Source organism: Saccostrea cucullata, unplaced genomic scaffold (genome assembly GCF_032062105.1).
Source record: "Saccostrea cucullata isolate Sc308-1 unplaced genomic scaffold, CSIRO_AGI_Scuc_v1 ctg2585, whole genome shotgun sequence".
Classification (NCBI taxonomy): domain Eukaryota; kingdom Metazoa; phylum Mollusca; class Bivalvia; order Ostreida; family Ostreidae; genus Saccostrea; species Saccostrea cuccullata.
This window is the reverse complement of record NW_026918022.1, coordinates 25372-51901: the sequence shown is the minus strand read 5'-3', so window position 1 is coordinate 51901 and position 26530 is coordinate 25372. Positions and strand designations below refer to the sequence as shown.

At 34.8% G+C, this 26530-nt stretch overlaps 4 protein-coding genes across 4 annotated transcripts; 3 read left to right on the top strand and 1 right to left on the bottom strand.

Moving 5' to 3' along the window:
* Positions 1-676: 676 nt before the first annotated feature.
* Positions 677-7704, bottom strand: LOC134235196 (xaa-Arg dipeptidase-like). Its single transcript, XM_062717357.1, has 7 exons — positions 7579-7704; positions 5781-6203; positions 4307-4455; positions 3888-4030; positions 3131-3285; positions 2615-2858; positions 677-1493 (listed from the first exon to the last, which is right to left on the bottom strand). Exons 2-7 carry the CDS (start codon positions 6153-6155, stop codon positions 1357-1359), a joined length of 1203 nt encoding a protein of 400 aa, XP_062573341.1. The 5' UTR covers positions 6156-6203; positions 7579-7704; the 3' UTR covers positions 677-1356.
* Positions 7705-7796: 92 nt separating this feature from the next.
* On the top strand, positions 7797-8725 carry LOC134235380 (sperm-specific protein PHI-2B/PHI-3-like). The gene has a single exon (XM_062717545.1). It carries the CDS (start codon positions 7869-7871, stop codon positions 8670-8672), a length of 804 nt encoding a protein of 267 aa, XP_062573529.1. The 5' UTR covers positions 7797-7868; the 3' UTR covers positions 8673-8725.
* A 140-nt stretch (positions 8726-8865) lies between these two features.
* On the top strand, positions 8866-11435 carry LOC134235478 (endoribonuclease YbeY-like). Its single transcript, XM_062717638.1, has 2 exons — positions 8866-8899; positions 10858-11435. The coding sequence occupies exon 2, from the start codon at positions 10884-10886 to the stop codon at positions 11379-11381; it is 498 nt and encodes a 165-aa protein (XP_062573622.1). The 5' UTR covers positions 8866-8899; positions 10858-10883; the 3' UTR covers positions 11382-11435.
* On the top strand, positions 11373-19903 carry LOC134235292 (tRNA N(3)-methylcytidine methyltransferase METTL6-like). The gene is made up of 5 exons (XM_062717453.1): positions 11373-11867; positions 12136-12264; positions 12918-13088; positions 13459-13600; positions 19473-19903. The coding sequence occupies exons 1-5, from the start codon at positions 11457-11459 to the stop codon at positions 19631-19633; spliced, it is 1014 nt and encodes a 337-aa protein (XP_062573437.1). The 5' UTR covers positions 11373-11456; the 3' UTR covers positions 19634-19903.
* The last annotated feature ends 6627 nt before the right edge of the window (positions 19904-26530 follow it).

Genomic DNA, 26530 nt, shown 5'->3' with positions numbered 1-26530 from the left:
TATTATTTGAAAGGATTCAGCTCCCTTATTTATTGACCAATTTCTCTGAAAACTGGCCAGAATGCGTCTCAAATGTGTGTTCACAAAACCGTATCTCAGATTTTTGATATCTTGCTCAGTTCTCGAATTATTGGGGGAAATGTAGAATTAGGCTAATAAATTGGTAACATTGAAAGACAAATGGATGTAACTTTTGAATAAGAAGATTTATCAAAAATCTGAGATACCGTTTTAAAGTTCAATCTTTAGTCTACATTGAGGCAAAATTTTGACTTTGAGAGGTGGAATACAAAAAAGTTGATTTATAAAATATAAATGCACTAATATTTACATTAAAATATTAATAATTTTTTAATAAGATAAAATTGAAAATTTAAATTAAGATCATTAAATAGTGAATTTAACAAGCTTTCAAATGATATATACTTTTAATATGTTATCTTTGTTAATGAAAGAATTACAAGCAAATTAAATTTTGCCCTTTGGAAACCTTTGGTGTATCCTTAAATGTTCAATCTTAAAGTCACAAGTTTGAAACAAACCATCATGCACGCGCTCACATTCCAATCTAATTAAAATTAGATCCTTTGATCCGCTCACCTAAGATCGCTAAACCTTTGTTTAGCGATCTTAGGTGAGCGGATCAAAGGATCTAATTTTAATTAGATTGGCTCACATTCTGAATTTTTAAAGTTTAAATAAACATGTTGATGACCCATAATGAGTTCTGACCTTCCCTATATAGAAACATGTGATGACAGAAAAGTAAAACTGAATTTACTTCTGCATTGCTAGTACATTTCGTTCTTTTTGGTACAAGATAGTTAAAACAACATGGATAAATTCTTACACAATTATAATACAAATTTGAGCTTACACAATTATAATACAAATTTGAGCTTACACAATTATAATACAAATTTGAGAACAGATTTTTTAAATTAAAAAAAACAACAGACTGGTTTCTGGGTATTCATTAATTTTTTTTTAACTTAATGGGTTTTTAATCAGACCAACACTGTAGTTAACCATTTCACATTCTTTAAAATCAGTAAGTGTATCCTCATGTTTGTCCAAATATACATACACTTTTATATAAATAAATCTTAAATTCAAATCATGTTGTATAAATCATCACAATTTTTTTCAATGTTTTATAAAACTAGCAGAACATTTATAAAAATAATTGTATCGTTTTAATAAAAACATTTTAATAAAAACCAAAGATGTTTTTTTGTGAAAAGATTTCTCAGTTATATAGTATTTTTCATGTTATAAAATCTGGTTTAATATAAATAGAATCAGACAATATCGGGGTACTGTCTATTTCACATACTTTCTCAGTAACTGGTTAGACTAGGATACACTTTGTAAGTCTTTATGGAAGTCCTCCTGTATTTTAGCCATCAGTCCTGGTTTGGACATTATGTCTATAGCCGTCATTGCCAAGGATTTAGCCACGGCCAGGCTGTAACTCTGGGCGATATCTGCTCCTGAAAAATGAAAATTGATTCCATCAGAAAAAAGATTCTACTTAAATTGGCATTCAATGGACTGTTTGCAACAAGGCCTTGGACAAAGGTTAAAAAGTACCATGGTGTGAAACATTTGTGATTATTATACCCCCCTCCGAAGGAGAGGGGGGTATACTGTTTTACCCTTGTGTGTCTGTCTGTCTGTCTGTCCGCCTGTCTGTCCGCGTCTGTCAGTAACAAACTTTGGTCACAGTTTTCTCAACAACTACTCTTTGCAGATGCTTGAAATTTTACCATATTGTTTGCTCAGGCATACCATATGATAGGATTCTTTTTTATTCAAATCCCATGTCAACTTCCTGTTTATCCTTGCGTCTGTCTGTACCATGCATAACAAATTTTCGTCACAGTTTTCTCAGCAACTATTCATTGCAGCTGCTTGAAATTTTAGCACAATGTTTGTGGAGACATGTCATTTGATGGGATTCATTTTTGTTTAAATCTGATGTCAACTTCCTGTTTATCTGTGCATATCCTCGTAACTGAATTTGTGTACAATGACATGATAGAGTATATTCACATCAGAGCGGGTGTATTACTAATGCGCATTCGCTCACAGACTCCTTTTTCAGCTTGACCAATACAGTGTAAATACAATCATGTAAACTTATTTTTAGGTATGTTTATCTAAAATCTAGCATAATTTTTTTTATACATAATATTGAAAATAAGATATATATAATATATTTTGTCTCAAGTTTAGCAGAAGTTAAGAATAGGTAGTAACAATTGCATCATGGACATCAAAATATGAATATATGCATACACATAGATACATGTATACTGTATACAGGGTTATTTTTGCCCCATGTTATTTTCACCCTTTACACTTGCTTACAATTTGCCCCATTTTAAATTCGCCTTATCCCAGTTCTGTTTAAGAATTTATATTAACTGTTTTCTTTGAATTCGCCCCGTTTTAAATTTGCCCACTTGCAACAATGGCGAAAGGGGCAAAAATAAAATGGGGGCGAAATTTTCCCTGCATACAGTATGTAATATTTGCTAATTCTTATGAAAAATTACATGTACAATGGGGAAAAAAATTGGCCGATATAACTTTAACATAGTGAACTGACCTGCTGCAGTTGTAAACCCTTTGGAGTGATTACTAACGGTGGTTCCTATGTAGAATTTGGGGTGGATACTGGGCACCACATGAGAGACATTGCCCATGTCTGTAGAACCACCAAACTTAGTGCGTATCTCCTCCCTCTGGTCAAACTCAATCCCCAGTTGTCTCCCATTCACCTCAAATAATTCAGCCATTGTGTTATTGGACAGTAGAGCCTGGTAATGTTTCTCAGCAAAGGTGTAGCTTGCCTATAATTACAAACAGAATGAGCTAGAGTTGAATTATTTAGAAACGGGGGAAATCACAGATCTATTTAGGGTTGTTGTGAATATCATGCGTCATAATTCGTCAACAGGGAAATAGGGCATAGCGTCATCATCAGGAAAATGGAGCATGGCGTCAAATTGTGGCATCAGGGGGCAAAGCATGTAATGCATCAGGGGGCAAAGCACTAAAATGTTTAAGAAAGTATAGAAAGAATGATTCAGTGGTTAAAGCTAGTCTCATGATAAAATTTTACCTGACACCCGGTACAGAGAGCGGCACCATTGATACAATCTATCACCTTCTTCTTGAGGATTTCCAGTTCAGCTTCTGATGGTGTTCTTAGAAAAAATTCCATCTCCGTTTCCTCGGGTATAATGTTAGGCTCTGCCCCTCCATTACGGATTACCCCTGAGAAAAACAATCATGGACATCTCAAAATATTATTTTTCAATCATCTCATACACTGTAATGCTAGATAATTTAAAATTCCTCTAGAGCCCTGCTATATTTATGCAAATTTCTAATTGAAAATATATTTATGTAAATTTCTATTTCCTTTAGACATACCCTCATCAACCAAAGAAATTACCTATCTATCAGTCATTTCCGTAATGATAAACCCCTTTTATCTTTTTTTGATAATGATTTTCCCCCTCTTTTTCATTTACACTAAAACTAGCTCTTTTTAATGAAGAAAGGAAATGTTATTCAAACTATTTTAAAATTTGTAATGTCTTGTACTGATTTTAAATGGAGAGCAGATTTTAAAGGACCTGTGGCCCTTTTCACAAAAAATCTTACGACTTCGACTAAAATTTCACCACTCCATAATTTTTTATTTAATAAGTATATTTTTTCTACATAATTACTGACAAATAAATAATAAAATATCAATTAATTGTTACTGAAAAAATAAGATTTTCAAAGCATAGATATTTGTTATAGAGTGGGGGAGATTTTAGTCTTAGTCGTAAGATTTTTTGTGAAAAGGGCCACTGAATTATATTAACCATGAACTCTCCATGTTGGTTTCATTTGCTGCCGGAGACACGATATACTGTTGTAGCACATGACCGCTGCGTCCAGAGCATTGAGGCCCTCCCAGGGGTGAGAGGCTGAATGGGCTGCCTGACCACTGAACTTGATAGTCACACTAAAATGATTTCAAAATTAGTGAAGATAAATTAGGCTTTATGGAAAGATTCATACTTTTTCACCATCATTTGTTCTTTACAAACCACTTTTTAAATTTGTATTCATATATACATATCAAATATTTGAAAGATCACAAAACCCCTCAAATTTATGACATTAAGATTTACCAGAATTTTAAATTCATTGCTATTGAGCAGGAAACAAGTAGACAATATGAGAAAAAGTTTACTAGAAATGTATTGATGAACCATACAATGGTGATTTGCACACTTACGGAATCATGGACGTATACTTTGGACGGGCCAGTGTGTACTGTGAGGGGTGAGCCATCATGGCCACGTCCACTGAGGTGAAGGCTCCCGCCGTAATCAAGTCGTGTTTACCACAGCGACCCTCCTCAGCCGGGGTCCCTATCACTGACAACTGGAATATGGTTTAATATTGTTAAACATTGGTATATACCTGGTAATATGACTGATATTAAAATGTATTATATTCAGCATGTACGATATTTGGCGGAAATTGACTTTTGAATAAGTTAGCGTAGATTTATGCCCTGTTCACACGGAGAGTTTAATTCTAATTAAACGTAAAGTTACTACGAATTAGCTTCGCTTAGCGTTCACATGGAGAATTTAATGCAAATTACTTTAATTCGCATTAGATTACTGTGCATTAAATTACTTCGCATTAGCTACGTGTGAACGCTAAGCGAAGCTAATTCGAATTTTCTGACGCATGCGTAATGGCAAATTTTAGTCAAATGCTAATTGTTGGTGGTCAGCTATAGGTACTTGTGCGATTTTTGAGTGAAAAACTACAGAAAATTTTATTAATCATTTAATACAGACATACAGACACTTTGCTATTATATCAAATAGATCTGCTTCAGCATAAGGTGATGTGATTTGCTGGTGACGTCATAATAGCCGTGCTGACGCCAGGTTGCAGAAGTAAAATTTTAATTCACATTAGTTTACTTCGCATTAGCTGTTGTGTGAATGCAATTTAATTCGTATTAGTTTGATTTGCATTAGTTTACTTCGAATTAATTTACTGCGAATTAAACTCTCCGTGTGAACAGGGCATTGATTTAGCGCATTTCTTCACATTCTTATTTATGTGTATACCTGCAAGACATTTAGCTAAGTACATGTACTTGATTTAGCAGTTGCTGCTACCCGCTTAAGCCGCAAAAAAGAATACACAGCCAAATGTAACATGTTTACAGTACTTTTACATAGTACTACGATGTAGACAATATTTGCTGATGATGATGTATAGTGTTTATATCTATGCTCAAATATACTTAAAATAAAATAGTAATGTACATGTAGAATGTTGAGACATCAATAAACAATCGAGGATGACAAAAATTTACTGCCAACAATATTTGCTTTGAACTATAAAATTCTACTCTATGTTGAAGTATGAAGCACAGCTAGGCACATTGGGGCTGGACCCCCTTTCCATTTTTTCTTTTTTAAATCTAAGGTTGACACATTTTTCCCACATTTTTGTACATGTACGCATGTATATACTATACTATATACACTATCTGATATCGATAATGTAACTCATTTGTCTTAATAATTATGCTGTTTTTAAATATATCGTTTTCGACTGATACATAAAATGTGTCAAAGACAGATTTAAAAAGGAAAAAAAAACAAAAACGGAAAATCGGGGGGCGGGGTGTGTGTCAGTGTGCCCAGGAGGCCCCCAAGTGCTTGTGTATAAAGCTATACCTGCCCACAAAGGGCCTGTCCAGATGTTGTCATTGCTTGTTTTATGGCAATTCCAGCTGCCACGCCCACCTCTGCAATAAGATTGTGACCACAAGCATGACCAATCCCTGGCAAAGCATCATATTCACATAGTACTGCCACACGGGGACCATCCTTAGAGTTTGGGGTCGAAAATTCAGCACGAAATGCTGTGTCGAGTTTGTAGTGTTTCTCCACAGTAAAATAGTGTTTGTCGAGATATGCCGCTATGACGTCATGCGCGTGATGTTCCCTGTACGCCAACTCAGGCTTCTCCCAGATGATTTTGCTTAGATGATGAAGCTCACTGGCATATTTGTCAATGAAGTCACACGCTGCTTTCTTGACCTCTTCCATGCTGCCTTTACTGCCTCCCGATCCCGATTTATTTTTGTTCTGAACATGCTGAAAACATTCACAAGATTAATATGAATTTCGTATGCATAAGATTGATTTATTTCTTTATGTATTTTATATTCAAGTCTCAAAAACTGGTTCTATCTGTTCTTAAAATAAACATTACTTTTCCCCCAAAAATAATAAAATAGAAGTTTCAATATTTACTTGGAGATCTAAATACTTTGTGCCTGATACTGAAATTATTTTTTTAATTTATTTTGTGCATGCATTTGAAAATTAATACATGTGTATTTCAGATAAAAGTAAAATCACTTGAAAGTTTGTTTAGTGGTGACTACAAAGTTTTGTTAATAATTTTCATTCAATACATGTAACTTTGAAACCAAATTATTTTTTGAAATATTGCTTGGATTTTTTTTAGGTATCTTCATAATCTTGAATATGAAAACATAGGTTAAGACATATGAAGTTCATTTCAAAATTCAAAGACTTAGATTATTCTTGATAAACTTTAAAATTTTCCCTACCTGTTGTTTAAATAAACATACCATTTTTTTCCCTCAAAAAATAAATTAAGATTCAATTTTTAGTTAAGAGCTCGGAATATAGCCTAGAACTTTGTTTTGAGGTAGCCTAATTCATGTTTTTACGAGAACATTTTTTCAAATAAATGTAGAAATACTAAAAGAAAAAATCCTACAACTTTGTATAATGGGGACTGCAAACTTTTGTTAATGATTTTCAGTCAATACCTAAAACTTTGAAACCAATATTTTTTCTCCAAATGAAAATAGCCTAATGGCTTCCCGTCTGCAAAAACAGACGGTCACCTGATATTGTATGAAATAAAGAATACTTTATATGAAATGTCAACTAAAATGTTGTAAAATATATATTCCATCTTATAAGCAAAATATTTTATTCATGTTTTATTGTTTGACAGGACGTTAAATCTTGAAAACTTCAAACTTTCGCTTAGATTTGAAACGGTTCACTATTAAATGTAGGCCTAAACATGCATGCTGTGAAAAACGATTAATATTTTTCAAAATTCTTTATTTTCATCCCTTTTGTTTAAAATTTTGTTTTCTAATAATAATGTATGTTTTAGAAAATAGATATTGTCGTTTTATATAAAATAAAAATAACAAAAACTAGCTAGTATTGTTATTGTTATGGTTCTATAGTAACGTTACTGATTTTTTGAAAACGGTTGAGTTGGTTATCAAAGAAGTGTAATATTTCATAAATAACCGTGTTCAAATTTCAAAATTCTATACCAGACAAGAAGAAATACATGTGTACAAAAGTTCAAGACAGTTAAATCATTTATATCATGTATCCCTAGACAGAAATTAAAATGAGAAGTAGACGTGTCAGTAGCGATGACATACAAAGCACACACTTAAAAGCCGCTTACTTGTCATAAAATCGCAATAGAAAAAATATGAATGCCGATAAATGATCTCCTAATGTCAGCCCAATAATACATAGGCTACACGGTATCCAAGGTGCAAAGGGACGAAGAGAATAAGTCGAAAACGTTCACCCTGAAAGCACAAATATGCCATTTTCGCTGTCCGCCATGATAACTCAGCATCCGGCTACAGGGTGCTCTCTTTAACGTCCGCGCTACTTCAATAAATAGCGCGTCACCAGCTTCGAGCGTCATTCTTGTTCCAGCAAGAGTTCCAGTCAGTTCGTAAGAATATGGCGAAATCCCGATCTCGTTCTCGGTCCCGGTCCAAGTCAAGATCTAGGAGCCGAAGCCGAAGTCGATCTCCAAAGAAGGCAGCACCTAAGAAGGCTGTAGCGAAAAAATCTCCAGCATCGGCGAAGCCAGCTACCCCAAAGATGACCAAGTCCAGAAGCAGGAGCCGAAGCAGAAGTAGAAGTAGAAGCCGCAGCCGAAGTGGATCTCCTAAGAAGGCAAAGAAGGCAAGAAAGTCACCAAAGAAGAAGGCATCCAAACCCAGAGCAGCAGCCAAGCAAGCGGCCCATCCAACAACTCTCAACATGGTGTGTGCGGCCATTACTGCTATGAAGGACCGTAAAGGATCCTCAGCCCAGTCCATCAGAAAATACATCTTGGCTAACAACAAATCGGTGAGTGAAACACACCTGTCTTCAGCAATGAAAGCCGCGTTCTCTAAAGGTCTTAAGTCAGGAGCCCTTGTTCGACCTAAAGGATCCAGTGCCCACGGTGCAAGCGGACGTTTCAGAGTAGGAAAAGTTGCAACAACGCCCAAGAAGAAGGCAGCTAAGAAGCCAAAGGCAAAGAAGGCAGCAGCGAAGAAGCCCAAGAAAGCAAAGAAGCCAAAGGCAAAGAAACCAAAGGCAAAGAAAGCAGCAGCTAAGAAAGTAAAGAAAGCAAGAAAGGCAAAGTCACCAAAGAAAGCGAAGGCAGCCAAGAAGCCCAAAGCAGCAAGGAAGTCGCCCAAGAAGACCAAATCCAAGGCAAGAAAAAGGCCCAGCTCTCCAAGAAAGGCAAAGAAAGCAGCAAAGGCTAAGTGAGCAGCTGTTCACTGATTAAAACCCCACGGCCCTTTTAAGGGCCACCCACATTTTTCGAAAAGATGCCTCTAAAACAGTTGATAAATAAAGAAACGAAAAATTTAACACCAGGCCACTGTTTACAAACTTTACATTTTATCTCGGAAATTCCTCAGTAGGGTTTTAGCATTTACAATTTACTTTCATTTTCAACCTGAAAAGCATGATGACGAACAGATCAGCAATTTGTAAGTTTTTTCCTTACAACTTTTCTCTAGCTTAAAATTGTTTAAAAGATGTTTCCTTACAATTTTTCCCTAGCTTATAAATTAAAAAATAAATTGTATTTTGACAAAAATCTGATCAACTTTATCCTTTTTCCTGAAACTGTAAGGAAAACTTACTGTAATCAAAATTAGTTGGCTTCACTGCAAGTCTTTTGAAAAGTACATGTTTTATTATTTTAAATAGTCTAAAATATTCCTACATACACTGCATCTCAATTACACCTCAAAATTAATTTTACCATACATTACTGTAGGCCTATAAGTAACAATTTTTATAGATTTTCTAAATAAAACTTGAAAAGCCAGTCAAAGCCTTAGTCCCCCTCCCCCAACAGAATTATACACTGCCCCCCTCCCCCCAATTTTAGTCATTGTATCCCCTTGTTTTGGTCAAAGGGCCCAATGACAATCTTTTTAAAAAAATCATCCTAAAGTATCTGTCAAACACATGATTATATATTTTTTTCTGGAAAATATATTAGATTTAATTTAGGCAGATAAACTCATCATTTTCAAAACCTTCCCCAGTTCCTCAGTTATTTAAAAACAACCAAAATTAGGAAAGGTTTCAAAAGGATTTTCTGTAGGAAGTTTTATGTGGCACTTTGACCAAACCTCTTTGCCATTTGACCAATACATGTACTTTTGTTTTGCAATGTCAGATAATTTTCTGTAAAATTGCAAAAGGTTCTGCATTGACCAAACATGAGCACTTTCACCAAAAAATATTAATAATTTATATTATTATACCTCATTATAAATATTCTACACAACGTGTTATCTGATTGGTCCTAGGTTATCACGTGATCGGGCCGTAAAACTTCATATTTCCTGTCGTCGGCACGCTTTTCATCATATTCCACCTCTTCGGAACACCTAGTGAATATGATTTTTCTTGGCTGAATAAGTCTTCATATTTCCCTCACTATCATGCAATAAATGTATAATAAATAAAATAAAAATGAAAATACAGGTGTCTGTATGGCTAGGGTGATTTTGCTTATTGACACTTTGAATTGTGGATTTCGTTTTTAATGTAGATATTAAACAGGAGTAAGTTATGAATAATTCTGATGAATTTCATGATAAGAAAAATCAATGAAAATGCTATCAACAAGCACATTCAATTTCTTAAAATTCAGAATTGGCCTTTAGATTGAGTTAATTTGTTATTTATAAAGATTGAACTTTTTAAGAGGGCTAGATAGGTTTTACAATGTAGTGTTCTTTTAAAATGGAAGATAATTTTTCTCACAGAAATTGATAATTGCAATAGAATTCAATACCGTATAAGTAGAATTTTTAGCGAGGATTTAATTTTGGCAATATTAGCGAGGGTCATGAGATCGCTAATATTGCATACCACTAAAAATTAATTGCATTTTAATATTTGTAATACTGCTTTAGTAGGCATTTTAAAATTGCTAAAATTAACTCGCGCTAAAAATGAATTACCCACTTTTAAGGAAAAAACGCTAAATTTGCGTCTCGCTAAAATTTCCACTTATACGGTATTTAAAAAAACATTACAATGACTTTTGAGGGTTGAAAACATAAAATTATTACCAATACATGTTTTCACTTTGCCTGAGGCCTTTAGATGCAACAAAATTTATGTCACAATATTTCAAAATAAAAAGTAAAAGGTGTCCTTAACAAACCTTATTGACTCATGGTTCTTGGACATAGTGCATTTAAAGTGTAGACTCACTGTTTCTTGGGTCCAACAAAAATACATGTTGCCCTTGAAACCTTGCAGTCAATACATATTCAATGTTGCTAGGTTAACATGGTTAATTTTCTGTGTGATGTTAACAAAGTAACATAACACATTCATATCCAGGTAGTGTTCATTCAGAAAAGAATATTTCTTTCCATTTCAGGTAATTAAGTGTAATAAAAATATGTATCTATTGCAGGTGATGAAAACTTTTGAAAGAGTAATATGTCCTTGCTGTTTGAAAATCTGCAAAGAGTAGTTTCCCTTGATACATGCCTGTTGAAATCCCAAATTAACCTCCTGCGTAAGTTGTTTGGAGTTGAATCTTATGACGTGTCCGTAACCTGTGTTAATAACAGAGAAATAACCAGCATAAACACTCAATACAGAGGAAAGCCACAACCAACTGACGTTTTAGCATTTCCATTTTACGAAGATCTTGTGCCTGGAAAATTGCCCCCCACACCAATTCATGGTGTGTTAGACTTGGGAGATATATATCTGGGAATTCCGTACATTAACAGACAGTGTCGTCATAACAACCAGAAGATACAGGAAATTTTACCTGTCATGATAACACATGGTATCTGTCATCTGATTGGCTATGATCATGAAACCGAGGAACAGTTTGAGCAAATGTTTGAAAAAGAGTCGTTGATCTTGAAAGAATTTAACAAATTAACTGGATGCAGTTGTGTTCCTTTACTTCATGTTGGGCATTAATTGATCAAAGTTACTTTTTAGATTTTTGGGGGGCTAGGAAAAAAAAATTGTGGAATATTGTCATCTTAAAATAAAATGGAAAACAAGTGTACATGTAATGTAGGAGAAGGAAATGAGTTAAATGAAAATTCATCTCATAATTCAGAACTAGGTGTAGATGACTCATTAGCAGATTCTGTAAATGTTCAAGTAAAGCAAATGACAGTCACTGCAGACTCAAAAGCAGAAGTTAAGAAATCTGAGAAGGCATTAGCCAGCAATGACTGTGAGGAGAATTTTGGTCACTCTGCTCGAACTCTCACCCCAGAGGAAATCGCAAAACTGAAAAAAGATGTGACCTGTGTGTCTGATTTTAAACAGAACAAACTTGAAAAAGAGGCTCAGAAAAACTGGGACCTATTCTACAAGAGGAACACCACAAAGTTCTTTAAGGACCGGCATTGGACAAAGCGGGAGTTTGATGATCTGTGTCCAACTGATACAGAGGTAATAATCAAAAATATTTACCCGATTATTATAGACACCAGAATTAAAATTTTTCATAATTCTTTTATTCAAAAATTAAATTTAAAAAAGGGTATTGTGTTCAATTGCACAATCTCTAAAAAAATAATTTGCAGAATTCAGTGTATTCAGCGTAATTAGATACATGTTCCAATAGTGATATTTATCGTTGCAAGAGATATTATATCTAGAGAAATAAGTTTTTTTGTGTATCTAACAATTCTCGGTATTAATTGCTTTGTTTATACAGACAGGTCAGAGGATTATACTAGAGGTGGGCTGTGGGGTGGGGAACTTTATCTGGCCACTGTTACAAGAGGACAAATCGCTCTTCTTCTACGCCTGTGATTTCTCTCCCAGAGCTGTTCAGTTTGTCAAGGTATTTTATTTTGTATGAAACCAAAGGACAGCTTTTACCATACCAACAAACTTTTTTGTTTCAAATTAAATTTCAACTGAACCATGTTTAAATAATTAGAATGAATAATTTTTACTTCATAGCTTAAAATTTTTATTTAAGGTTTCATTATAATGTCCTACATACATGACATAGTGTTAAATATGTATCTAGATTTATAAGCATGATGGCCAAAGGGGTAAAATATTGAACATCTTAGAAAGTTTTCCATTTTTTAGATATTTTAGAAATTTATTGCATCTTTTACTTTTGAAATAGATTTAAAATACATGTGTATATCCATTTTTTTTGGTTTGCAAGATTTGTCCTTTTATATAAATCAAAAACTTTTCTTTAGGCAGGATAACATTATACTCTTTACATAGCTCATGAACAAAGAGAGATAACTTTTGTAAATAAGAAACTTCTGAAAATATATGCAAGAGTTTTCTCCCTTGTTATGCAAACCTTTTTAGGAAAATTAGAAAAATGCTTTTGTTCACTTTAAATTTGTTTCATTATTTAATGAAACATAAATCTTGAATTTAAATTATTTAAATTGTAAAAAATGTGCATTTCTTTAGGTCTGATTTTAAAAATCATGAAATTAATGTGATGAATTATGTTTCATGTAGGATAATCCTGAGTATGACTCGACTCGGTGCTGTGCCTTCCAGTGTGACCTCACTAAGGATCATCTGAGTGTGTCCATCCCTCAGGACTCGGTAGATGTAGTGTCTATTATCTTCGTCCTGTCAGCCATACACCCAGACAAAATGGAGGCAGCTTTATCTAACATTATTAAGGTGATTACGTTTCTTTAAAAGTACTGTGATAAATTACAAAATAAATAATTATGATTTTTGAGAATTATATTACATGTAAATGTATATTAAAAAGATATTTTCATTAATTAATCATGTATGTCAAGTCCAAACATTGGTTGAGATTCAGCTTTGAAGAAGTACAGTGTACTTTACATTTTATGGTAAAACTCTTAATAGTATGAACAAAGATCTTACTAGCAGATTTCAGGTTATATACAAACAGCAAAGATTTTTTTTAAATCAAAGGCAAAATTTTTAAGTCACCTGAGTAAACTCAGGTTGATATTTATTTTACTTGTTCATTCATTTGTCAAGGATTCCATGATTTGCAAACAATTTTTACATTTAGGTGATGAAACCTGGAGGCAGTCTGTTATTTAGGGACTATGGTCTGTATGATTATGCCATGCTGAGGTTTGCGTCAGGTCATAAGCTATCAGAAAATTTCTATGTCAGACAGGATGGGACCAGGGCCTACTACTTCTCTACAGGTAATTAACAAGATACTGACAGGTACATGTACAGGTTGTTTGTTTGCTGTTTTTAGCTCACCTGAGCCGAAGGCTCAAGTGAGCTTTTCTGATCACATTTTGTCCGGCGTCCGTCTGTCCGTCTGTCTGTCCGTCTGTCTGTCTGTAAACTTTTCACATTTTCGACTTCTTCTCAAGAACCACTGGGCCAATTTCAACCAAACTTGCCACAAAGTATCCTTGGGTGAAGGGGATTCAAGTTTGTTCAAATGAAGGGCCACGCCCTTATTCAAGGGGAGATAATTGGGAATTAATGAAAATTTAGTGGTATATTTTAAAAATCTTCTTCTCAAGAACCACTGTGCCAGGAAAGATGAAACTTATGGGGAAACATCCTCAGGTAGTGTAGATTCAAGTTTGTTCAAATCATGACCCCCGGGGGTAGGGCGGGGCCAAAATGGCCGACCAAAGTTTTACATAGAAATATATAGGAAAATTCTTTAAAAATCTTCTTCTCAAGAATGACAAAGCCATAATTCATCATATTTATATGGGAGCATGCTCATGTAGTGTAGATTCAAGTTTGTTCAAATCATGACCCCCCGGGTAAGGGCGGGCCCAAAATGGCCGACCAAAGTTTTACATAGAAATATATAGGAAAATTCTTTAAAAATCTTCTTCTCAAGAATGACATAGCCATAATTCATCATATTTATATGGAAACATGCTCAGGTAGTGTAGATTCAAGTTTGTTCAAATCATGACCCCCGGGGGTAGGGCGGGGCCAAAATGGCCGACCAAAGTTTTACATAGAAATATATAGGAAAATTCTTTAAAAATCAGCAGACTACTTTCAGTTCCTGGAGGAAATTAAACGTAGACCAGGAGAAACTTACAGAGGATTAATGTCGAGAATAGATCTGTATTTGAGTCGTTTCATTGATGAGAAAGATCCCGTACAAAAGTTCCGAGAAGAGTATTTCTTAAAGGCATTATCTCCTCAACAAGCCCAGTGGATTAGACGGAATAAGGGAAGTAGTGAGTTAGTTGAAGCTGCTGAGGATTACATTCTACCAACAAAATCGGCCGAGGACAGAAAACTTCTAAATCCTAAAGTGTTAGGTGAGAAGAAGAGCCAGGAACAGGGGAACTCCGGAAAACAGAAAAGTTTGGAAAAAGTGAAATGTTTTAGCTGTGGGAACTTTGGACATTATGCAAACAAATGCCCAAAGAAAGGTAATCTAGCGTCGTGTTTCGTGAAAGGAGCATTATGGGGTTTACATTATGTTCCGGGGAAAGTGGATGATGTGGAAGTGTCAATGGTCAAGGACACTGGAGCATCTATGACGCTATTGCGGGAGGATCTTGTTGATCCAAAATGTGTTCTACATGGACAAACTACTTCCTTGGTTACAGCTATTGGACAGCCATTCGAGGCTAAGTTAGCTGTGGTTAACCTGGAAACACCAATGTTTAAGGGACATGTTCAGGTAGGTTTAGTACCTGATCTGGTTGCAGATGGTTTATTGGGAATAGATGTTCTGGAGAGGAACAAAGTTGCAGCTGTGGTTACGAGAGCCAAAGCAAAAGAACAAGAACAAAATGAATTAAGTGCCAAAAATCGCATGAATAAATGTGATGTCGTACCAAGGGACTTAAACGTCGTGATAACTAACGATGAGGCTGGTGAAGTGAACCTTGATTTACCGGAAATTTCATTGGAAAAGTTGAGCGTGGTGAATGGAAATAAACTATCGAATCTTCAGAAACAAGACCCAACACTCCAAAATTGTAGGGATAAAGCATTCAAAAATGTATCGCAAACTGAGACAGAACATAAAGCGTTTTACTGGGAGAATGACATATTGAAACGAAAATGGACTTCCAAGAAAAAGAATCTGTCGGGAACACAAGTGGTACTTCCAGCATCGCTAAGAAAAGCAGTGATGAAGCTGGCACATGATCAGCCAATAGCTGGACATTTAGGAACTGAGAAGACCAAACAACGTATTCTTGCGTCATTTTATTGGCCTGGATTGTTCCAAGATGTGTCGGACTACTGCGCAGAATGTGACACTTGTCAAAAAGTGGCAAAAAGAAGTGCGGAAAGAGCTCCTATGGTCAACACACCTATCATAACTGATCCGTTTTCAAAGATCGCAATGGACATCGTTGGCCCACTCAGTAGGACAACTCAAGGTAACAAATACATTCTGACTGTCATTGATGAAGCTACGAGATACCCAGAAGCTTTTGCTTTACCAAGTTGTGAAGCTGAACGAATAGCCGACACTCTCATTACATTATTTAGTCGAGTTGGAATTCCTAAAACCATTCTCACTGACCAAGGATCAAATTTCACAAGTGCGCTCCTGAAAGATTTATATGAGAAAATCAAAATCAAGGGAATAACTACAACGCCTTATCACCCGCAGGCTAATGGCAAAGTTGAAAGATTTAATGGAACATTAAAATCAATGTTGAAAAAGTTGTGTATGGAGAATGGCGAAGATTGGGATGTACTACTTCCCTATGTACTTTTCGCGTACAGAGAAGTCCCGCATGAGGAGACTGGTTTTTCACCATTTGACCTGTTGTACGGATGGCCAGTACGTGGTCCTCTTAGTGTTTTAAAGAGCTTCATGACTGGTGAGGAGGAAATAAAAACATCAGAGATAGATCATGTCGTCAACATCCGAAACAAACTGGCTGATGTGACACAACTCGTGCAAAACAACTTGGAAATGAGGCAGTCGAAGATCAAAGATTGGTATGATCGCTCAGCATCCAAAAGGACTTTGCGTCCTGGTGATGAAGTACTCGTTTTACTCCCGACTGAACCTGGCAAGATGTCCGCTCAGTGGAAAGGACCGTTTCGTGTGGTTAACAAGGTAAATGATGTTAACTATAAAATCAATGTTGGAGGACGACGTGGACTTGTTACTTACCATATCAATTTACTTCGTCCTTATAACCGGGCTACATTGCTGGCAGCAACAGAAAATGAAATTGGACTTGAACAGCAATTTCCCAACGACACCACAGAAACCATTTCAGATCTTGTCTTTGGACATGGGCTGACACAAGTGCAGAGACAGAGTTTAAGGGATGTTTGTCAGAAATTTTCAAGAATTTTCACATCAAAGCCGGGAAAGTGTGATGTTATCTCACATACAATCAAAACAACGTCTGAGAATCCAATTACTCAGAGACCTTACAGGATACCGGAAGCTAAGAAACAGGAAGTGAAGGAGTCTTTGAATGAAATGTTAGAACAAGGACTTATTACACCATCCAAAAGTCCGTGGGCCTCACCAATTGTCCTTGTCAACAAGCCTGATGGGACAATTAGAATATGTGTTGATTATAGAAAATTGAATGAAATAACTCTCATGGACCCTTATCCCATTCCACGCATGAGTGATATATTTGAGAAAATTGGAAGTGCAAAATATTTGAGTAGATTTGATCTAACAAAAGGCTACTGGCAAGTTCCTCTGGCAAAGGAAACACGCGAGAAATCCGCCTTCATCACCCCATTTGGCCTTTTCGAGTTTACAGTGATGCCGTTTGGTATGAAGACGTCTCCAGCATCATTCATAAGACTTATGGATCGTATTTTAGATGGAACTCAAAATACTGTTGCGTACTTTGATGACATAATTGTCTACAGTCAGACGTGGGAAGACCATATCAAACATGTAACAGAGCTACTTCAGCGTATTTATGAGGCCAATCTTACCATCAGACCATCAAAATGTAAGTTGGGAGCAGCAGAAATCATCTGTTTAGGACACATAGTTGGTGGAGGGACAATTAGACCAGACCCTAGGAAATTGAAGGCCATGGAGGATTTTCCGCTTCCCTTGACAAAGAAGGAATTAAGATCATTCTTGGGATTAACTGGATACTATCGCCAGTATATAGGAAATTATGCGGACATAACTGTACCACTGACTGATCTACTGAGAAAAAGTCAGCCCACAGAATTAAAATGGACGGAGAGGGAAGTGCAGTCATTCAAGAAACTGAAGGAGGCCCTGATGACAGCTCCTGTTTTGGTCAATCCGAATTTCAATTTACCGTTTGTACTACAAACAGATGCGAGTAATAACGCAATTGGGGCTGTCCTGAGCCAACAGTTGCCAGATGGTGATCACCCAGTTGCTTACCTTAGTAAGAAGTTACTTCCAAGGGAAAAGAACTATTCAACGATAGAGAAGGAATTATTAGCTATCGTTTGGGCCATTGGATCGTTTTCGTATTACCTAGAGGGGAGGAAGTTTTACGTAGAAACAGATCACAATCCACTAACATGGTTGCATCGCTTGAAGAATAAAAATCAGAGACTTTTACGTTGGGCCCTCGCATTACAATCGTACACCTTTGAAGTTAGATATAAGAGAGGAAGCAAAAACACAAATGCAGACGGATTATCAAGAATCTGAAAAGTGACATGTGTTTGTGAATTATGGGCAATTTTTGTGAAAATTTTATATTCATAAAATTCAAGTGCATTCAGTTTGGATTAATAGTGAAATTCATTTTGGATTTATAATGTTCTTTTGATGATTAATTGCTATTAACTGTTTAATACTTATTTGGACTGGCTAAAGTGAATTTAGTGACTGGTTAAATTTAATGTTGCTATATACAGAATTATGAACTTGGAAAAAATTCAACTATTGACAGTTAAATTTTTATCTTTAGAAGGGAGGTGTTAAAGTGAAATTTAGTGTGAAATTGTTTGTATAATTAATGCTTGATTTATATTATCTTAATCTTGTTGATTTGTAGTAATTACTCTAAGCTACAGACTGCAGTGATCTGTTTATGTGATAAGGTCTTGACCGCTCATTAAGATTTGGCTGGGAAATTTAGCTCTTGTATCAGCATTGCTGACTTTTATCACCCGAGTCTCAGGGGGATTGAATGTCTGAAGTGCTGGCCATGAGAAAATGCAGAATTCATAGTGTTCAAAATTAACGGGTTAATTTAGCAGTGATTGGCAGTCTGTAGTTTGGGCAGTTCTTAATATTTAGCATAGAATTTGTGTGTTCAATTAGTTACTCAGTCAGGTCCTGTGTGTAAAGTGTTACACGGGAATACAAAATAAACTTTGTTGGAAACTTTGGGCGTTTTTATTTAAAAACAGAAAGTTTCGGTGTAACAATGTGGAAGCTCTCTGATTTAAAATGATTTAAATCATAGCTCCTGGGTTTAGTGAAAGTGCAAGGATGTGTCAATCATACAAACATGTCCCAAAATTCATATTTTGAAATTCAATAATTTCCTGATAAAATAAGTTTGATATTATATTTCCATGTGTTTCCGATATTAACCAAAATTTTATAAAATCTTATCTTCAAATCTGTGTCCAGGCACCTTTTTTTCTCAATAAAGAACCCTCTCCCTTTACAATTTTTCTCAAGATAACAAAATGATGATTAACCAGATTTGGAGGCATCCTAAGGTTAATATATGAATAGATTTATACATGTCATGAAGAATTCACAGCCCGTAGGAAAGGGCGAGGCTTCAATAAATGATCATAAAATATTTTACTCAGGAAGAACTAAGATTATTTCTGATATGGTATAATCAATTAGAATAGATTCAATTTGTTCAAATTAAGGTACCAGGCTCTAAGTTGGGGCTTCAAAAGGTGATGTTTTAAATGGTATATATAAAATACATGTTATTGTTTTGAAATACTTGTAAGCCATATTTGGATGAGGGTAAGAAAAGATAAGAATACATGATAGAAAGCATTAGGCTTGTTGAGTCCTCTAATCACTATTTCAACCTGTGCCCAAATATTGTTTACATTTCACCATTGTTTTTTAACCAATTTGAAATGTTTTAAATGATGAAAATTTATTATTTTTTTCAGACAGAGTGTTAGATCTTGTGAAGAGATGTGGATTTGATATGACCTTGAGTCAGTGTGAGTACATACAAAGAGATACAGTCAATAAAAAGGAGGATCTATGTGTCCCCAGGATATTTGTCCAGGGGAGGTTCATCAAACCAAAGGCACCAGAACAAAGCTGATTCAGGGTGTATTTATAGTGTTCCTCAATTTAAATATTAAAATGAATCAGTTACGTAGAAGTCTCTACAAAAGTAATGGATGCATTCTCAAAAGATTTTTTCATTTATGCGACAGACAACTGAATAAGAGAAATTGCTCACAGAACTTGAAAACTTTTTAAAATATCTATCATGCTGTGTAAAAAAAATAGAATAAATGTATTAATTTTGTTTATTTTGCATCATTGTTATTCTAAAGTACGTAAAATCTGTTTAAGAGATTTTTAACATACCTGAACAGAAGGCTGAATAAAGTCTCTTTTATGGTCAAAAATTGTCTTGTTAATGTCCATCTGCTTTGTGTCATTTGGTATGTAGCCTTTTTCACATTTCAAAATTATTTTCAGTATTTTATTATATCAAAACTTGAATTAAGTCATTAAGAGACTTTTTTTTCAAGAATCAAGGGGTAAAAAAGTTCAAACTTACCAAGTCTAGATTCAAAAGAACAATTTATTTTCAAAATTTTACAATCTATTCAGCATGAGTTTTTGATCTTAGTCATAAGTTCTTTTGTAAAACAGGTCTCAGAAGAGCTTATGTAATGGCAAGGTGCCAGTTGTCTGTCCATCTGTCTGTCATTCTGTATACAATTTTCAAAATGCTACTCCTCCTACAGTTTTGGTTTGATTTCAAAATAACTTTGGGTGCACACTAGTAGACTACACTAAGTTACTCGATTCTTTATATTGGTTTTTGATTTTAATGTTTTTATGGTCACTTAAAATAGAAAATTCTGTGAAATTCCTTTTAAATGCTTCTCCTATTTAATTATCTTGGCACACAAGTAGACTATGCTTAGGTTCTGGTAAATGTACATAATTAAGTGCATCATTTTTGATGAAAAGTGTTGCCATTGTTACTAAAAATAGAAATTTCTATTGAACACTTTCAAATTGCTTTTCTTCCTACAGTTTTGGTCTTTCAAAAATTAATAGATAAATAATAAATAAATAAAACCAAGGACCATTATTCCAAACCAATGGTCCTTGGTTTTTTTTTTTTTTTTTTTTTTTTTTTTTGCATGATTCATTGCAATTAGATTAGAAAGTAACACCACTGATAAAAAAAAACCCCACAATGCTTTTAGCAAATATTTACTGTAAATAAAATGTATTTAAACCTTCCATTAGCAAAACGAATGTATATTGCTTCCTGATTAAAAAAAAACAACTATTAAACTATAAATGTCATAATGATCGCTGGAGTTATAAGCAAAACTTATCACTACAGTATACAATTTTCTATGATAGTTTTACAAAATTAGGTATTTTGAATTTTTAAAGAATCAGTTTTCTTTTAACAAAGAAACTTGTGTCATGTACTTACTAAATGAAAATTCAAAGCACTTTGAACTAACTTAAATCAATTTTGAGTTTTATTTTTCAAAATGTGGTTGGTCAGGTGATCAAACCTCATAAAGCCTGAAGTTATCACTAAGTTAATCAACATTTCAAAATGTCTTCACTGTTTCCAGACATATTCCGATGACCTTGACTTTTGAGGTGATGCTTTGAGTGTTGTTGGTCATCAGCTTTGTTTTTCTGCACTTATTTCCATGCCATATGCAGAAGCTGGCTGCTTGGTCAAGGCGACTCACCAAGCTGGTTAGCTCAGCCTCTTTCCCTGCAAGGCCATCTATGTCATCTGACATCAGCAAATCGCAGAATCGCAAGAATATCTTACTAGTACAGTAAAACACGTTAAGTACGAACACGGATATAGCGAATTCACGGATATAACGAAGTTTTTCTGGGTCCCCGGCAAAATTCTTAACAGATCTTTGTAAAATTTTACAGTTATAACGAACTCTGATATAACGAATTTACGGATATAGCGAACTGATTTTGAGTCCCGTAGAGGTTAAATATAATGAATTTTAAATCTTTTATAACGAACTTGCAAAGATTTCAAAATTTGAATAATTGAACTGACTTTATTTTCTCTCAGCATTTGTATATAAAATTCAATTCGTAATAAAACCTTAGTTATCGAAGGTATGTTTTGTAATATTTGCTTCCCTAACATATTTGATTGTAACACTTGAAGGAAAACATGCATATTGCGAATTTGCTATATATGGTTATACGAATTCGTTATACGGATATAACGAATTACGGATATAGCGAATTAAATTCACAGGTCCCCAGGACTTCGCTTTCACCGTGTTTTACTGTAATAGAAATTTAAAACATATTCATTAGTTGCAACATTCTATGAGGAACTTTGCAACAAGTTGTCATCTGCAAACAATCTACATAAAGAAATAATGTTTTCTGATACATCATTCACATAAAATCAAAAAAGTAAAGGACCAGAACTGATCCTTGTAATACACCAGCATTAGTGTTTCTACCACACGAAAAATAGCTTTATACATAACTTTTTGCCTTCTATTATATAAGTGACTCTCAATACAGGTAAGAATATTTTCACAAAAACCGTATGTCCTTAATTTAACAAGAGGCCCATGGGCCACACCGCTCACCTGAGCAATGTGGCTAGAAAAAAGGCAGAAATCAATTTAATTATTGAAAAGTTTAAACCCAATAGTGGTCCCAACCAGTCCGTAAAAAATAGAGGGTATGATTTGAACAAACTTGAATCTAACTAACTAAGGATGCTTGCATATTTCTTTGACTACCTGTGCCTTTATTGCCCTTTACATTTGAACTTGCATTGTGGCTGGCCCTATACCCCCAGGGATCTGACATGAACAAAATTGAATCTACACTACTTGAGAATGCTTCCATATGAATAGGACTAATCAAGGCTTTGCTATTCTTGAAAAGAAGAATTTTAAAGATTTTTTTCTACATGTTTCTATGTAAAACTTGGATTCCATGTTGTGGCCCCGCCCTACCCCCAGCGGTTATGATTTGAACAAAATTGAATGTCCACTACCTGAGGATGCTTCCAAAAAAATATGATCATTCATGCCTTTGCTATTCTTAAGAAGAAGATTTTAAAAGAATTTTCCAATATATATGCTTTGATCAGCCATTGTGGCCCCGCCCTACCCCAGGGGGTCATGATTTGTACAAACCTGAATCTACACTACCTGAGGTTGCTTCCATAAAAATTTGATCATTCATGACTTTGCTTCTTGAGAAGAAAATTTTTAGAGGATTTCCCTATATATTTTTATGTAAATTTGATCGCCCATTGTGGCCCTAACGTACCCTACCCCCAGGGGTCATGATGTGAACAAACCTGAATCTACACTACCTGAGGATGTTTCCCTATAAGTTTCATATTTCCTGGCATAGTGTTTCTTGAGAAGAAGATTTTTAAAGAATTTTTCTATATATTTCTGTGTAAAACGTTGATCGGCCATTGTGGCCCTGCCCTACCCTCAGGGGTCATGATTAGAACAAACTTGAATCTACACTACCTGAGGATGCTTCCCTATAAGTTTCATCTTTCCTGGCACAGTGTTTATTGAGAAGAAGATTTTTAAAGAATTTTCCTATATATTTCTATGTAAAACTTTGATCGGCTATTGTGGCCGTGTCCTACCCTGGGGGGCATGATTTAAACAAATCTGAATCTACACTACCTGAGGATGCTTCCCTATAAGTTTCATATTTCCTGGCACAGTGGTTCTTGAGAAAAAGATTTTTAAAGAATTTTCCTATATATTTCTATGTAAAACTTTGATCTGCCATTGTGGCCCCGCCCTACCCCCGGGGGGTCATGATTTGAACAAACTTGAAACTACACTACCTGAGGATGATTCCCTATAAGTTTCATCTTTCCTGGAACAGTGGTTCTTGAGAAGAAGATTTTTAAATCATACCATCAAATTTTCATTATTTCTTAATTATCTTTCATTGAAAAGGGGCGGGCCCTTTATTTGAACAAACTTGAATTCTCATTACCTAAGGATACTTTGTGCCAAGTTTGGTTGAAATTGGCCCAGTGGTTCTTGAGAAGAAGTCGAAAATGTGAAATGTTAACGACAACAACGACGACGACAGACGACGGACAAATTTTGATCAGAAAAGCTCATTTGAGCCTTCGGCTCAGGTGAGCTAAAAAGTAAACCCTAACACTCTGTCGAACGCTTTGGACAGATCACAAACTACCATACTCTCCAGAAATTTCCAGTAATCCCACATGTTTTAAGTTAAATAAATTACGTTCATGCCAAACACTATCAAATGCTTTAAAAGATCACAAAATATAATGCAGCTAAACTTTCCGTCATCAATAGTTTTCTATTAAATGGTATACTGTTGAGTGACCAGGTAACAAAGAAGCCTGATATATATTTTAAAAAAAAGTTTTTTTCTCATGAAAATAATTATAAATATATTTCAACACAACCCTACCCATTATTTTTCCAACTCAGCTCAACAATTAAACTGGTCCATAGTTAGACATCACAGAAAAAATATTTCTTAATGTAACAGAGTTGAAAAGTGGCGAATAAAATTCAGAATATTTCTTGTGTGTACAACTGCTTCTTTAGATGAATTATATCACACTGCTCAACGCGTTATCGGCAACTCGGTTGTGATCGGATACTCGGTGCAGGAAAAAACAATGCATAGAAAACGTAGGTGATTTTAAATTTCTTCATTCAATGATAATTGTGTACTTCTGCAAACAAAGTTTGTGATCTTTGGTAGATAAATAATAATACTTTCAGCGGTAAAAAGCACGATCCAAATCACACTCCTTCAAGAGATCTACAGCTCTTTAAAATGAAATTTAATAAAAAATTTTGAATATGTCAACATATTTTAGTCTTTATAGAGGTCAGAATCAATTTGTTTTATAAAATAAAGTGATTTATTAACTATATGGACAATCATAAGCCTTTAGATAAGCAGTTATGTATCAAAATTCAAATTATGGTTTATTTTACGGGCATTTAAAATGTTTCGTTGGGCAAAAACATGTTATCGGAAACACGGTTGAAGTTGCCGGATAATTCGGTTTTTCACGGGTGCAGGTTATCGGAAACCTAGGTTAAAAATTTTCCTTCTGTTTCAACAATAGATTAAAAAAAAAGACGAAATTCCATGATATTCTGCGGTCAAGGCTTTCAGTTCTTAAAAAATAACAATTTGAATTTTAGCAAACGAAGTTTGTGATCTATGACAGATAAGTAATTATATTTTCAGCAGCAGAAAGCACAAACCGAATCAAAAGATCTACAGCTCTCTCAGATAATATTTTATTTTAAAAAATTTGGATTATGTCATCACAATTTAACTTTTGTAGTATTCAAATTTAATTTATTCTATCAAACTGACTTAGTAAACAGTCATTTAAAATGTCTCGTTATTTGAATACGTGGCCGGATAATTCGGTTTTTGAAGGGTGTATGTTATTGGAAACGCAGGTTAAAAAGTTTACTTTAGCTTCATAAACACATGATATTAATCATAAATAGTTTGGAAAAAGTCCATTATTATCTGTCTATTCTTGAAAAAAAAAGCAAACGTAATGTGTTAGAAATTTATTTTTAAGGGCTGTCTGTAAGGTTCGTAAGTTTGTTTTGATATGAATGGTTATAAATAAGATTAATAATATAAATGATAGAACTATTCTATCTGTTTAATCATTTTTTCATGTTTTCCATTCAAGTTAACCTCCTTAAGCTTCAGGAGGTTTCAGACGTAAATCTTTAATTTATCATAACAATCACTTTTGTATTATGATATACTGAGTATTACATTATTATTTTTGTTTTAAAATCAAGTTCCCCCATGATCCCCGGAATCACGTCACAGTTTGATTCATTTTCAGTTCCTCATATGTTTAACTTTTTCTACAGTCAGTGATTGGCGTTTTCAATTACACTTGGGCGGGGGGACGGGGGGGGGGGCAGAGAATTTTGCTACAGTAAAACATCCAATCGCAATGCAATATCCAAGTGAATCCCCCCTCGATCTATCTGAGATGAGCTCTATTTACACACTGCATCTGGCCAATAATGACGAAGAGCACACTGCTGGATGTAACCGTTTATCAGGGGGTTATTATTCCTTCTTGGTATGTTAAACAACCTCTGGTGTCTTTAGAGATCCGTGTTTACGATTTCGTAATTTTTTATGTCAATCTCTTTTCTCCTTAAAAGTTTTAATTCTATGTCATATAGTTTGGTCTAACGCCCTATTTGGAAATACATTTAACCACCCTTAATTTTATTGAGTTTGAACTCTTTAATTGCTTTAGGCCAGTAAACTTATAAATTTATTCGTGTTGGAAAGGTTGTGAGCTTAAATCTCGGTGTCGCCTGTGCTAAGTCGATAAAATGACTGGCAACTGTTCTTTCGCTATGCTCTCATCACCTTGATTGGCTGTATGTTGTTTAACGCCATCTTGAGAATTTTCAAGTCATATGGAGACGCCACCACTTGCCGGCGGAGAGCTACAAAACTTGTCCTATACTCGACACTTAGGGCCATTGAGCAGTGAAGGATCTTTTTTGTGCTAGCACCTATTGCGGCGTCCCACTTTGGGATACGCACCAGCAACGTATAAGGATCGACTCCTTACTCGGCGACTCTAGAGCAGACACTCTAACCAAGGGCGACCTCGGTAGCTTGAAATGAAATTTAAAACTATTATACAATATTTAACAACAGGTCAAGATCATGCAGATTTCAGTGAGAAATGCCAAAAACACGCATTTTTTAAAGTTACATATTCTTAAAAGAGGTAAATAATAACCAAAAATTAGAATTGTGTGCGAGCCACTTTATATATTTAGATTTCATGCGGATTTCTGTCGTTTCTTTATATTTTTCCTAATCTATCTCAACCTTTGTTTCCGATAACCAAAACCGAAGTTTCCGATAACAAACTAAATTATTCAACCGTATTTCCGATAACATACTGAAA